General features: G+C 38.2%; 1 protein-coding gene and 1 pseudogene across 2 annotated transcripts; one reads left to right on the top strand and one right to left on the bottom strand.

Annotated features, from left to right (window-relative positions):
- The first annotated feature begins 1,828 nt into the window (after positions 1-1,828).
- On the top strand, positions 1,829-8,715 carry LOC143552889 (DEAD-box ATP-dependent RNA helicase 39-like). 2 transcript variants are annotated; one of them, XM_077043004.1, is made up of 10 exons: positions 1,829-2,364; positions 3,354-3,449; positions 3,542-3,730; positions 4,893-5,033; positions 5,102-5,242; positions 5,335-5,477; positions 5,587-5,716; positions 5,806-5,854; positions 6,010-6,556; positions 8,545-8,715. In XM_077043004.1, exons 1-9 carry the CDS (start codon positions 1,852-1,854, stop codon positions 6,543-6,545), a joined length of 1,938 nt encoding a protein of 645 aa, XP_076899119.1. In that variant the 5' UTR covers positions 1,829-1,851; the 3' UTR covers positions 6,546-6,556; positions 8,545-8,715. The 2 variants fall into 2 exon arrangements, with proteins under 2 accessions (XP_076899119.1, XP_076899117.1); XM_077043002.1 differs by lacking the exon at positions 8,545-8,715 and having other exon boundaries at positions 6,010-6,684.
- Positions 8,716-9,332: 617 nt separating this feature from the next.
- LOC143552881 (secreted RxLR effector protein 161 pseudogene) lies at positions 9,333-9,794 on the bottom strand (annotated as a pseudogene).
- Positions 9,795-14,841: the final 5,047 nt, after the last annotated feature.

The following is a 14,841-nucleotide window of genomic DNA, read 5'->3' as shown; positions in this document are numbered from 1 at the left end:
TATTGACAACAGTATGGCGAGCAGCATGCTCCTGTACTGTATGTCACTATTAGCCGCTGCCTACTCACCAACTACTGCCATACCACGTGCATAGCCGGCAGTTGGTGGAAAAGGAATAGTACACAGCAGGCCTGGTCACTATCAGCCGCTGCCTACCCACCAACTACCAGCAGGGCACGTGCGTAGGCCACTGTTGGTGGAACAGGAATACTGTTGCAGCCGGCCACACCTCCTTGGAAACCTACATTCGGCTATAAATACCACAAATGGTATGACCATCTCATCTTATCTTGTATCATCATATTAAACCTGATATCTGCTCTAGCAATCTCTTAATATACACTTATATTTAAAGAGCAATCTAGTCTGATTCTCACGCCGGAGGGTGGTCACAAGGAGGAACCCCCCCCCCTTCTCAGTGACAAGCTCACGGTGTCTGTTTTGCAGGTTATCAGAAGAACCATCTTCTCTGGGTCTAACCCCTCGTGGGAAACATCTATCTAACCCCCAGGTTACCAGTAATCTGCCCGGGGTCCGGTTAGTGTTTCTTCAGTATATCTTGGTGTGGTGTAAGGTACTCCGTAATTTGGAGGTGGAGGATTCGAGTTTTGTGTGGTAGACATCGGTGCAATATTACTAGTAGTAAATTCTTTAAAAAAATGTAATGCACATTCTTACATAGTTTGTGCACTCAATTACTTGTTTGTGATGTTGCAAATGCTTAAATTTTAACAATTGCAAGTGTAAAATTATTAAGATTTCCTATTACCATGTGAAAGTGCTATTACTATTTAATTTTTATTGACTCAGATAAAACTTAAGTATTTGTCAATTGTCACTATCACATTAAATCTCATAATTTTTAAACCAAATTCTTACAAAATGTAACCTTTCCCAGTTTTACATGTGGGGTTGTATCCAACCCGGGTACACCTAATTGGATCCGTTTTATTTCGCTTTCAATCAAGAACAACCTTTTATGATCCAATTATCATCACCATGACCATATCGAATTTTCATCATGTTGGATTAACCATATCGGTCGATCTAAACCGAACCGAACCATATCACCCCTCCAAATCTCATGACAGGATGTGTATAAACTATAAGGATTTTTTCCTATTTATACATGAACATCTAGTCTTATAATTTAACTTTTAAACGGATCATGTACAATGAAATAAAAGAAATTAAGAAAAACAAGGGTTGAACAAAATCGTTGAGTACCTATTTCTTTCTACGGGTCATATCCAGGTCCAGTCTTGTCACAAGCCGAGCTCGAGCTTGAAAAAAGTACTCACGATATGGGCTTAAACTCAAAGGTTAAAGCTCAAGCCCTTTTAAGTTTAAACGAGCTAAACTCAAGCCTTAACGAGTTTGGGCCCGCTAAGCTTGCTTACACCCCTGGTCTTGTGGTTGTGCACGAGCTTAAAAAAAGTGTTCACATTCTGAGTTTAAACTTTAGGCATAAAGCTTGAGTCCTTTTTAGTTAAAATGAACCAAACTCAACCTTTAACGAGCTCAACCTTGCTTAACTCGTTTACACCGTTGGTTTTGTCACAAGCCGAGCTCGAGCTTAATAAATATAACTCTAAACAGACAGGGCCCAAGTTAACACTACTCATAAACAGAGCTTACGAGCCAAACTCAAGCCTTAACAACCTCAGTTCGGCGCAACTCGTTTACAACCGCTCGAGCTTGAAAAACCTACTCTCGACCACTTTTGAGTTTTAAATTAAAACAAGCCGAACTCGAGCTTCTCCATGTTTTCCAACTCTTTTATCCATTTAAAGATCAAACCCACTCTTCAATCTTTCAATCATTCAATCTTCGACCTTCAACTGCAAAAAAATGGCAACCAGTTCAAGAATCATAACCTTATCATTATCTTCAACCTCCAGTTTCCGTCTTACACAATCTTTAATCAATTTCCCCAAATTCTACCGACCCATTAACCTTTACCCATCCTTTAAACCCATCACCACCACCGCCGCCACCACCATCTCCGACGAACCCACATTAGAATCTTCAAAACACTCACTCCTACTCGAACGTTTAAGACTCAAACACCTCAAAGACTCAATACCCACCAATACCCACAAGCCCAAACCCAAGATTTTGCAAGCTGAGACTCAAAAGGTTCAAACTTTTGACAAAAAGAGTGAAAAAGACAAGATTTTTCTAGGGTTTGGTGAATTGGGGTTGAGTGATGAGGTGTTGGCGGCCTTAGAGGAGATGGGGATTGCCGAGCCGACGGAAATACAGGCGTTTGGGATACCGAAGGTTATCGAGGGGAAGAGTGTCGTGTTGGGGTCGCATACGGGCTCCGGGAAGACGCTTGCTTATTTGTTGCCTCTTGTGCAGGTTTATATGTTTAGATATTTGCTTTGGCTCGGGCTATGGTTGTTTATATTAACTAGCTGAAATATGTTAACTAGCTGAAATGTTGAGCTTGAGGTTGAGTTTGGCTTGTTTATATTAACGGGCTGAAATATGTTAACTAGTTGAAATGTTGAGCTCGAGCTCGGTTTGTTTATATTAATGAGCTAAAATGTTGAGCTTGAGCTCGGGCTTGTTTATATTGACTATATGAAATATGTTAACTAGCTGAAATGTTGAGCTCGAGCTCGGATTGTTTATATTGACTTGCTGAAATATGTTAACTAGCTGAAATGATGAGCTCGAGCTTGGCTTGTTTATATGAACAGGCTGAAATGCTGAGCTCGAGCTTGGCTTGTTTATATTAAGGGGCTGAAATATGTTAACTAGCTGAAATGTTTTCGAGCTCGGCTTGTTTATATTAACGTGCTGAATTATGTTAACTAGTTAAAATGTTGAGCTTAAGCTCGGCTTGTTTATATTAACGGGCTGAAGTACGTTAACTAGCTATAATGTCGAGCTCGAGCTCGGCTTGTTTATATTAACAGGCTGAAATGTTGTGCTAGAGGTCGACTTGTTAATATTAACTAGTTAAAATGTTGAACTCGAGATTGGATCGTTTATATTAACTAGTTGAAATGTTGAGCTCGATCTCGGATTCTCGGCTAGTTTATATTAACTAGTTGGGGTTTTATACCGGTTCTGGGAAGACACTTTGATTGTTTATAATGAAGGTTTGTTTGGTTTAGGAGTTGCGCATTTTGACAATATTAGGGGTTTGATTGCTTTAAATGAAGTATAAGTTTTATTAAGATAAAATGTATGGACTAAGTTTGGAAGATGATTATTCGGTAACTCATTTTGATAGTAAGTGCTTATTAAATGCCATTCGTTTACTTATATATATAGTATAATACATGTATACAATCACTCATACTTGTTCTATTTTTTTTATTTAATTATTTTACAATCAGTTATTGAGACAAGATGAAGCAATCAATGGCATGGTGATGAAGCCCAGACGTCCACGTGCAGTTGTCCTCTGCCCAACACGGGAGCTATGCGAACAGGTTAACAATAATATAATAATAATATCATGATTTCATTGTTTCTAAGAACGACATGCGTCTGTTTAATAAATAATATTTCTTTACTATTGCAGGTATTTGGTGTTGCAAAGGCTATTAGTCATCATGCTCGGTTTAGGTCAACCATGGTCAGTGGTGGTGGTCGTATAAGACCGCAAGAGGATGCACTGAATTCACCGATAGACATGGTGGTGGGGACACCTGGCAGGGTTCTTCAACATATTGAAGAAGGGAACTTGGTCTACGGTGATATCAGATATCTGGTAACCTATTACTTATAAATGGTTTAATTTTAGGGGTTAAGTTAAAATACAAAGGGAGACAAAAATGAGAAGTGTGAGAAGGATTTCTGACCACACAAAAACCAATGTTTTAAAAACCCGTATTTTACTTGTACCGGACTGTGCTAAAAAATGGTACAACCGGTTGAACCGTGTTATACTGGAAGGTTCAACCGGTTGAATAATTTACCTTATAATTTCTTATAAATGTAACTTTAATGCAAAAATAACACAAAAGTAAATGATTTCATAACAAAAAATAATCCAAATGTTAATCCATATTAAAAAAATAATGCAAAAGCATTCAATTTTTAAAAAAAATCGTCATAAAGTTTACACATTTGAATGTTAATTGTTAGGTTAAAAGTAATATAGAAATAATATGGGCCGCAAATATCAAAAATTTCTCGGACATAAAACCGGTTTGCCGGTAAAAACCGGTATTTTAGACATAAACCGCCAGTACGATGTTCTAGCAAACCGGTCAAAAATACCGGACTCAAAATACCGGTCTTCTGTGCGAAAACCGGTTTAAACCGGTTTTTAAAACACTGCAAAAAACCCCTTAAAAATAAATTCAAAAAAATACAAAAAAAATCATAACTCAAAATATAAATAAAAAACGAAAAAAATAAAAAAAGTAAAATGTTTCAGCCATCATTCCCGGTAAAAAAAATGCAAAAAAATTGACGAAAAGACACAATGATAACTAAAAAGGACACAATAGATCGCAAAATATAACACAATGCCGAACAAAATATAGCACAATGTTGAGTAATATAACACAATATAAAGAAAAAGAGACGCAATGTCAGGGAAAAAAGGCACAATCTATGACGAAAATAAACACAAAACACAATGATAAACAAAAAGACACAGCGACTTTTTTCACTTACCATTGTTTTTTTTTTTTTTTTGAGAACGTGAAAGACGGTGGACACGTTTTTGTGTTTTTACTTTTTTCATCTTTTATCAAATTTTAAGCTATGATTTTTTTATTAATTTTTTTAGGGGTTTTTTTTGTGTGGCTGAAATCCTTTTCATTTATTGTTCCCCTTTGTAGAATAACTTGACCCTTAATTTTAGTTACGTATCCGTTTATATTTCACATTTTTTAATATGATTTTAAATCTTATGTTATTAGGTATTGGATGAGGCTGACACAATGTTTGATCGAGGGTTTGGACCGGATATCCGCAAATTTCTTGCCCCGTTAAAAAACCGGGCCCAAAAACCTGACGGGCTTGGTTTTCAAACCGTTTTGGTGACTGCAACAATGACAAATGTATGCTACTTACCTTTTTTTGTTTATCATAATGTCATATTTATTAAAAGTTTGATGATTTGATGCAGGCCGTACAAAAGTTAGTTGATGAAGAGTTTCATGGGATCGAACATCTTCGCACATCGACTCTTCATAAAAAGGTTGCTTCCGCTCGCCATGATTTTATCAAGCTTTCGGGTTCAGAAAACAAGTTGGAAGCTTTACTACAGGTTCATTTTTTCGTTTCTTTTATTGGAGCATACAAGTTTCAATGCATAATGTACACACTGTCGATCGGGATTTAAAATTTTTGTTTTTGTAGGTTCTTGAGCCGAGTTTAGCAAAGGGGAACCGAGTGATGGTGTTCTGTAACACATTGAATTCTAGTCGTGCAGTGGACCATTTTCTTAGTGAAAACCAACTCGCAACGGTTAACTATCATGGTGAGGTGCCTGCGGTTGAAAGGTGAGATGAAATGTCTAAAGTACCCTTTTGTTATTGTTATATAACTTTCTAAACCATAGCTTTCTAATTATATATAACACATAAATCATTTATAAAATTTATGAACCAGGGTTGAAAATCTCAAAAAATTCAAAAGTGATGACGGGGATTGCCCGACACTCGTTTGTACTGACCTGGCAGCTCGGGGATTGGACTTGGATGTAGATCATGTTATTATGTTTGATTTTCCATTGAACTCTGTAAGTATTTTCTTATAATATTCTCCTAAGTTCATCATAATTGTTTTATAGATTTATAAATATTAATCTTTATTTTATGTGTTTTCTAGATTGACTATCTTCATCGAACCGGAAGGACTGCTCGTATGGGCGCAAAAGGTTATTTTTATTCTTGGTTTCATATATATATTTTTTTGGAACGACATATAATAAAAAAAATAATATAAAAATAACACAAATAAATAAATTAATAAATATATTATTTTTTTCATTTAATAATTCTTTTATCTTCACGGTTTTTGTTTTTTTTTCAGGAAAAGTAACAAGTCTAGTTACTAAAAAGGACTTAGCGTTAGCAACCAGTGTCGAGGAAGCCATGAGGAAAAACGAAAGCTTAGAGTCACTCAGCATAAATAATGTTCATAAAGACAGTAGCAGGCCAAAACTATATCGGTCAAAGCCAGTCAAAGTCAAAGCATCCGATCAAAAAAGCAACAAACCTACGCGGGCTGCCAAATCACCCACCAAAGGAAGCTCATCGAGGCCCACCAGATCCAGCAAAGCAGTTAGCTTTTCCAAGTCACTAACCAAAAGAAGCTCATCCGGTCCCAAATCTGGTAAATTAGTTGACTTTTCAAAGTCTAAGAAGTCAACCGCTAATGGGTCCACCAAACCGTCAAAGTTTTCAAAACCAAGTAGCTCGAAACTCCCCGTAGTAAAAGTCGGCGGTAAAAGGCAAAGTCAAAGTCGGACGGCGAGTCAATCGGGCTTTCAGAAATCTTCCTCGAAGCTACATGTTGTGGGGTTTAGGGGTCGTAGCTCTGCATCGGGTCAAACAAGGACTAGTTGAGCGGTCACCTAGTAAGTTTTTTCAAGAGTTATTTAGATATTTGGACGCACTATTAATTAGGCCTGTAAATGAACCAAACGTTCATTGAACCATTTTGTGGGAAGTTCGTTGATATAATATTAATATATGAATGAGCGTGACCAAAAATATATTTGTTGATTTAGTAAACTAACAAACATGAACACATGTCATTTTATCTTTTTATGTTCGTGTACGTTCATTTATATTTATCAGTCTGCTTTTGTTTCAAGTTTTTTCATTTACTTTCATATAATAAAATACTCATTTGAATTTTTCGGGCTCATTTGAATTTTATGTCATTTGGTTTTAGCTATGTTATTCGTTTACGTTCGTTAATATTTTGTTTTTACCGTTAACGAGCGAACATAAACGAGTATGAACACATTCATTTTCGTACCTAGTGAACACGAACTAGAAAGCCTTGTTCATTTGTTCAGTTAAAGTTAAGCAAACGAACTTGAACACACTCCGTTAGTCTTCGTCATTCAGTTCGTTTGCATTCTTAAAATTACCAAAAAAAAATAAATAAATAAAAAATAATAACGCAAACTTATACACCCATAAAACCGCAAATTTTCGATTTATAAACTAACATTTTCAACACAAAATACACAAGATAACAAATCAATCAATCAATCAATCATACCCAGTAAAATCCTACCGACAGCAGAGCTATAGGTAGGGTCTGGGGAGGGTGGGATGTAGGCACACCGTACCTCTATCCAAAGGAATAAAGAGGTGGCTTCCAGAGAGACCCTCGGCTCTAAGAACATGTGTATGAAGCAAAAAAGGAAATCAAAGTTTAACAGTTATATAAAAAACTACTACTAATTATAATAATATTAATAATAAGGTCACAGTTTAATCGCAATATAAAAGCTAATAATAATAATAATAAAATATGTAAGGGAAATACCATTATGGTATGTGACCTAAATAAGTTAAGTCTAAGCCCTAAGGTATTCAATTCTCTCTAAAAATCCTTAACTTTAATTCTACTTCTCCACGAATTCCTATCCTCAACCATGTCCTCGGAGAGGTTTAGGTCTATCAAATCATGCCTAATCCTCTCATCCCAAGTCAATTTCGATCGTCTTCTACCCCTCCTCCCCTCTATAGTAATGTTTTCTACGGATCTAACAGGATTCGTCGTCTGTCTTCTCTTTACATGTCCAAACCATCTCAATCTCCACTCTCTTATCTTGTTTGCTATGTTCGCCACCCCTAATCTCTCGCGAAGCACAACGTTTCTTATTCTGTCTAGCCTTGTGTGCCCACACATCCAACGTAGCATTCTCATTTCTGCTACCTCCATCTTCCGCACTTGTGCCTTCTTGATGGCCCAACAATCTGTTCCATATAGCATTGTAGGTCTAACTGCCACCCTATAGAATTTTCCCTTCAGATTAGTCGGGAAACTCTTGTCGCATAATATACCTGTGGCTGCTTTCCATCTACACCATCCTACCTGAACTCGGTGGGTCACATCACTGTCTAATTCCCCATCGCTCTGTACAAATGATCCTAAATACTTGAACTTCGTTACCTGCGGGACCACCTGCCCTTCAATTGTGATGTGTGCGTCTTCACTGTCGTTTATCTCACCAAAATCACAGTGTAGGTACTCCGTCTTAGATCGGCTAATCTTTAAACCTTTTGTCTCTAAGGTTGTTCGCCACTCCTCAAGCCTCATGTTTAGATCTTGTTTTTTCTCAGCAAGTAACACAATATCGTCTGCGAACATCATGCACCACGGGAGAGTCCCCTGAATCGACTTTGACAACTCATCCAAGACTACTGCAAAAAGAAACGGGCTCAACGCTGACCCCTGGTGAAGACCTACCTCTACAGGAAAGAAATCAGTATCCCCCACTGGCGCACGGACACTTGTTTCACTCCTGGTATACATATCCATAAAAATAAAAATTATTAAATATTTAAAATCATTTTATTAAATATTTTCATCTTTTATTTCCAGGTAAGAGCAAGAAGCCTTGGTTTAGGTGGAACAACATTTCCTTCAGCATCATAAATTATAACCCCCGAAAAATCCGGTAGTTGACACTTTCCACCCATAAGTATATTCTTTTGCCAAACCGACTCTTTTTCTTCTTTGTTGTCTTCATCATCGTCGCTTTGAAACACATGATTCATGTGAAGACAATTGGATCAAAACCACAAATCAAGAACAAGAGAAAACAAAACAGACAGCCCGATTCTTATTGCTTGAAAGAAAGCAAACAAAAGTATTTTTGTGTTTGTGTTTGTGTTTGTGTTTGTGTTGATTACAATGCTGCAGGACTGCCCCTTTTATATTAGGTAGACTAGGTAACTAAGAAAGGAAATTTGCTAAAAATAAGACACAAAATATTCAGCCATAAAGACTAAATAATAACAGAACCTAATCTTGCTCCTAGGATCACTCCTCCTAGAAATACTCTTTATTGACCCATGATTTATTCAATTTATTCTTTTTATTCAAGATTAACTAACAATCTCCCCTTTAATCTTGAATAATCTTCATTCCCAACAGCTCTTTCATTTCAGCAAATTGTTGCCTTGGCAAAGCTTTTGTAAGAATGTCTGCCTTCTGCAACTTCCCACTGATGTGTTCAACCTTTATCTCCTCTTTCTCAATGCACTCCCGTATGAAATGGTAGCGCGTGTTAATGTGTTTGCTCCTTCCGTAAAACACCGGATTCTTCATAAGTGCTATGGCGGATTGGTTATCAACTTTCATGGTCACCATTTCTTCCTTCCAGCCTGTTATCTCAGCAAGTAGCCTCTCAACCAAAGTGCTTGGCAAGTTGCGGTAGCGGCTGCCATAAATTCAGCTTCACACGAGGATAAAGCTACAGTGTTCTGTTTCTGAGAGTTCCATGCTACCGGTGCATTATTGAAAAAGAAAACAAGGCCTGTTGTGCTCTTACCATCATCTAGATCGGTCATGTGACTGCTGTCACTAAAGCCGAGAATTTCCTTGCTGCCATTCTTAGGATAGTGTATCCCAAGTTCAGTCGACCCTTTAACATATCTTAAAATGTGTTTGACAGCTTGCATATGTGTTTGTTGTGGCGATTGCATTAAACGACTTACGAACCCAACTGAGTAGCTCAAGTCTGGTCTGGTGTGGGTTAAGTACCGAAGACTCCCCACCAGTTTCCTATACTCGGTTGCATCAACTTCAGCTCCAACATCTTTCTTTGACAGCTTCAAACCAGGCTCCATAGGAAACTTTGTTGCATTGCAATCTGCAAGTCCTGCTAGATTCAGTAGTTTGCGAGCGTACCCAGCTTGTTTTATAGATATGCCACAACTTCCTTGGCTTACCTCGATGCCAAGGTAATATTAGAGTAATCCTAGATCACTCATTTCAAAACGGCCTTCCATTTCCTTCTTGAAAGTTGCTATATCTGATTGTCTCCCCCCGGTGACAATCATGTCGTCTACGTACACTCCCACAATTAACAATTGTTTGTTTGTCACCCTTTTGTACACAGCATGCTCATGTTTACACCTTATGAAACCCAACAACTTTAAGGTGTTATCTAGGCGTGTGTTCCATGCTCGAGGAGCTTGTCTCAAACCGTAGAGTGCCTTCCTTAGTTTGTAGACTTGGTTTTCTTTTCCTTTCTTCACAAAGCCTTCCGGTTGGGTTACATACACCTCCTCCTTTAATTCTCCATGGAGGAATGCAGATTTTACATCCAAATGATGTACTTCCCACCCAAAGTAGGCTGCCAATGCGAGGATCAATCTCACGGTCTCCATTCTTGCAACCGGTGCAAACACCTCCTCGAAATCGACCCCATACTGTTGTACATACCCCTTTGCGACCAGGCGTGCTTTGTGTTTTGTAACTGCTCCATTTGCATCTTGTTTTACTTTGAATACCCATTTCAAACCGATGGGTTTATGACCTTGTGGTAGATCAGTCAACTTCCACGTGTCATTCTTCTCAATCGACTTCAATTCTTGCTGCATTGCTACTTCCCATTCCTTTTTATTTGCAGCTTCATTGTAGTTTCTGGGTTCATTTTCCATTAGGAGTAAATTTATGTTGCTGTTTTCATAAGTTTCACCAATAGATCTATAACCCCGAATTGGAGTGTCATCAAACACCTCATCTTCAGCCATAGATGGGTCTCCCACGCCTTCACTATCAGTTGGTTCCCTTGGTAGGATAGGTCCTCTACCTGTTACTGCCATCATGGGGCTGCTGGAATCTGACCCAGTTGAAGAATCAACAAAAGAATTGTTTTCTTCATGACTCTGATCATCCAATGGCTGGTTTAGGTCAGCCGTAGATGCATCAAAGTATGAGAAGTCTTCTGTTTCAGAATCAGTGTGCACAATAAATTCTGTAACTTCTGGTGCACTGTTGCTTGATGATTCTGACCAATCCCACTTTGTATCTTCTTCAAACACCACATCTCTACTCACCAAGATCTTATTTGTTGTTGGATCTAGAAGTCGATATGCCTTAGTGTTTGGTTGAACACCAAGATGCACTAGTCTTCGGCTTCTATCATCCAGCTTTTTCAGATGTGTAGTCATTATTTTTGCATAACATACACACCCAAAAATTCTGAGTTGATCTAGGTTTGGTTTTCGGCCCTTTAAAGTTTCATACGGTGTCTTGTCCTTTAAAGCTCTTGTAGGAACTCGATTTAGGATATAGAGAGAGTGCCTTATTCCTTCTCCCCATAAATCTTGTGGAAGTTCCATAGCCTTCAAGATAGTCCGTGTCATCTCCAAAATGGATCTATTTCTACGCTCCACCACACCATTTTGTTGTGGTGAGTATGGTGCGGAGAATTGATGTGTGATCCCCTCTTGATTACAAAAGTCTTCAAAGGCACGAGAAACGAACTCACCACCATTATCCGTTCTCAAATTCTTAACTTTTGTTTCAAGCTCCAATTCCATTTGATTCTTGAATCTCTTAAAACATTCAAAGACTTCATCTTTTGTCTTGATCAAATAAGCCCACATGAACCGGCTATAATCATCAACGATTAGAAACATATACCGGTTTTCACCTTTTGTGGAGGGAGAGATTGGACCACACACATCTGCATAAATTAGCTCAAGAGGCTTCTTGGCTTGATTACTTGTTTGATTAGGAAAAGGGGTTCGAGTTTGTTTCCCAATAAGACAAGAATCACATACCTGTTTTGGGTGCTCAATCTTTGGAACTCCTATTGCCATATTCTTGTTTTCTAACAGCTTTATGGCGTCAAAATTGAGATGCCCGAGTCGGGCATGCCATACCCAAACCTCGTCCTTCAAATTTGACAGCAAACAAACCGGATCTGCCACCTTCAAATCAATCTTGTACAGCCGGTTTGAAGACCTTAGCACCTTCATGATGAGTCTCCCCTCTGCATCTCGCATCCATAAGTACTCATCTTTCATGAGAACCGAATATCCAATTTCTGTAAATTGGCCCAAACTAAGAATATTACTTCTTAGATAAGGTATGTAATAGACATCTTCAAGAATCTTTTGTTCACCATTCTTGCATGCTAAGATAATCATTCCTTTTCCTTCTATGTTCACGTATGAACCATCTCCAAATCGAACATTTCCAACCGTGTTGAAATTGAGTTTGGAAAAGATTGCACGATTACCCGTCATGTGGTTGCTTGCACCATTGTCAAGGAACCATGTGTGGTCTTCCTTTGATTCTTGATCATACCGCTGTGGAATCACTTTATCTTCATTTAGAAAAACAAATTCCTTCTTGCTTTCTGAATGAACTGTCATCAACAGTGCTGGTCCATCTTCTTGTACAAGATTTGCTGCCTCATCTCTTCGTTTTGTGGGACAATCAGACGAGAAATGGCCCTTCCCATCACATCGGAAGCATTTCAAGTTTGATCTATCCCTCCCCTTTGAATGCTGTCGTTCTTCAGCTTTCGCACCATTCGAAGATGATCGACCTCTGCCTCTCCCTTGGCCTCTATTACTCCTTCCAGCAGACCCACGTCCCCGACCAGAACCCTTTTGATCGCGGTTTCTGTTCTGCCAATCTTCATAGGATAATAGGAGTTGGTCGCCACCTTTAGTACTTGATTTTATTCTTTCTTCATAGGCTCTCAATCTCCCGATTGCTTCCTGGAATAACATAGTATCCAGATCAGCAAATTGTTCGATTGAGGCTACGATTGGTAGAAGCCGATCAGGAACAGCCCCAAGAAACTTGCGAACTAGTTTCTTTTCTTCCATCTCCCCTCCAAGGCTGTTTGTTTTAGATACGATTTCTCCTAATTTTCCAGCAAAGTCTTCTATTGATTCACTTTCCTTCATCTTCAATGCCTCGAACTCTGTTTCTAACAGCCCCAAACGGGCTTGTTGAACTCGTTCAGCTCCGATGAATCTTGCCTTCAAAGCATCCCAAACTTGTTTTGCCTGCTCAAGATGAGCAAGCTGCAAAACTAGTTCTTCTGGGATTGCTTGATACAAGTATGCAATCGCAAGGCTGTTTTTCTTCGGATCAACCTCGACTCCAGCCCTTGGTTCGATTGCTTCCCAAACACCATGTACATTGAAAATAGCCTTGATTTTGACAGCCCAGATAGTGTAGTTTGAGGGAGTCAAAATCGGGCATTGCAATGACAATGTATGCTCTCTTGGTCCTCCATGGATTGCTTCTCTTGGTCCTCCTTGGTTTGCTGGATTTGCCATGCCTTTTCTGTTGCTTTCTGAGATACTCTCTTCTTCTGTCCGTCGAAAAAGACTGAGCCTTCAAGCAACTGAACACTCTTAACCTGGTGCTCTGATACCAATTGAAGACAATTGGATCAAAACCACAAATCAAGAACAAGAGAAAACAAAACAGACAGCCCGATTCTTATTGCTTGAAAGAAAGCAAACAAAAGTATTTTTGTGTTTGTGTTTGTGTTTGTGTTTGTGTTTGTGTTTGTGTTGATTACAATGCTGCAGGACTGCCCCTTTTATATTAGGTAGACTAGGTAACTAAGAAAGGAAATTTGCTAAAAATAAGACACAAAATATTCAGCCATAAAGACTAAATAATAACAGAACCTAATCTTGCTCCTAGGATCACTCCTCCTAGAAATACTCTTTATTGACCCATGATTTATTCAATTTATTCTTTTTATTCAAGATTAACTAACATCATGCCTCCATGGTTAATCTCTATAACCGGTTCTTCATAATCATAACTATAACAAGCTTTTAAACTATGAACCCATTTTCGGGAGTGGCCCGCACACATGAACAATGCGAATGCGCACAAGAAAACCGAGCCAATGGCTAGGCTTAGGTGTGATGCACCGGGTAGAAGGTGTAGCGGTCGAGCCATTGGTTCTTGTTTTGTTTTGTGGTTTTGTTTAATATTTTGCATAAGTGAGTTGTGTGTTTTATAGTGTGATATTTTGTGAGGTGGTTAAAGGTTTTGATATGGTTTTAGGTGGACTTAATATTAAGTGTTATGGTTCAAGTTTTTGTGGGTTTGGTGGTTTGCCTTCAAGACATTATTATAATATATTTAAGATAAAAAAAAGTATTAGTATATGTATGTATAGTTAGTTATATATTATATATATTCTCCTATTTAACAGTTAATTATTTTTTGGGTTTTTAAATTCGGTCCTGCGCTTACCGGAATGAAAAAACGACCTAAATCGATAGCCGAAGATACGTTTTTTCGTAAACCGAAATTTAAGGTTAAGTTATAGTGATGCCTTATTCCAAGACCGTGCCAAAATTAGATTGAAATTAATTAGAACTATAGAACCGCAGTTGTTTATAATGTTGTTGAATATGAGGGTGCATACAAGCCGAGCTCGAGATAAGCTTTTCAGTTATTTTTCAAGTTCGGATTGGGCTTGACTCGTTTTTTATTTGTTAATTAGTTTATATACATTTGACTTGTTTTTATATCTTATGAGAATTGAGAAAAACCTTAACAAGCCTAAGCGTGGCTCAAACTCCTATGCACCACCTTAAACAAGCCAAAGCTTAGCTCTTGCTTGGTTATGCAGCGTAAAACCAATACTTAGAAGTCTAAGAGAGTTAAACCTAAAAAGTACAACAGGCTCGACGAGTTTAAATGATCTCATGCAAGGCTCGAGTGAGGGCTAGATAACTAAATGAGATTTACCTGTGGATATGGCTTGGCTTGTTTCAAGTTTTTTATCGGTCCGGTTCCAAGTAGCTAGCAAGCGGTTTGACTCGTTTGCACCTCCATTATATCCCAAACTTATTATGTAGACTTTAGGCCCATATATAATAAAATAACTGGTTA

The sequence above is a fragment of the Bidens hawaiensis genome, unplaced genomic scaffold (genome assembly GCF_021521415.1).
Source record: "Bidens hawaiensis isolate Kalapana, Puna unplaced genomic scaffold, B.hawaiensis_p1.1 tig00017043_1, whole genome shotgun sequence".
NCBI lineage: Eukaryota > Viridiplantae > Streptophyta > Magnoliopsida > Asterales > Asteraceae > Bidens > Bidens hawaiensis.
The sequence above is the reverse complement of the archived record's forward strand: the minus strand, read 5'-3'. Positions and strand labels throughout refer to the sequence as shown.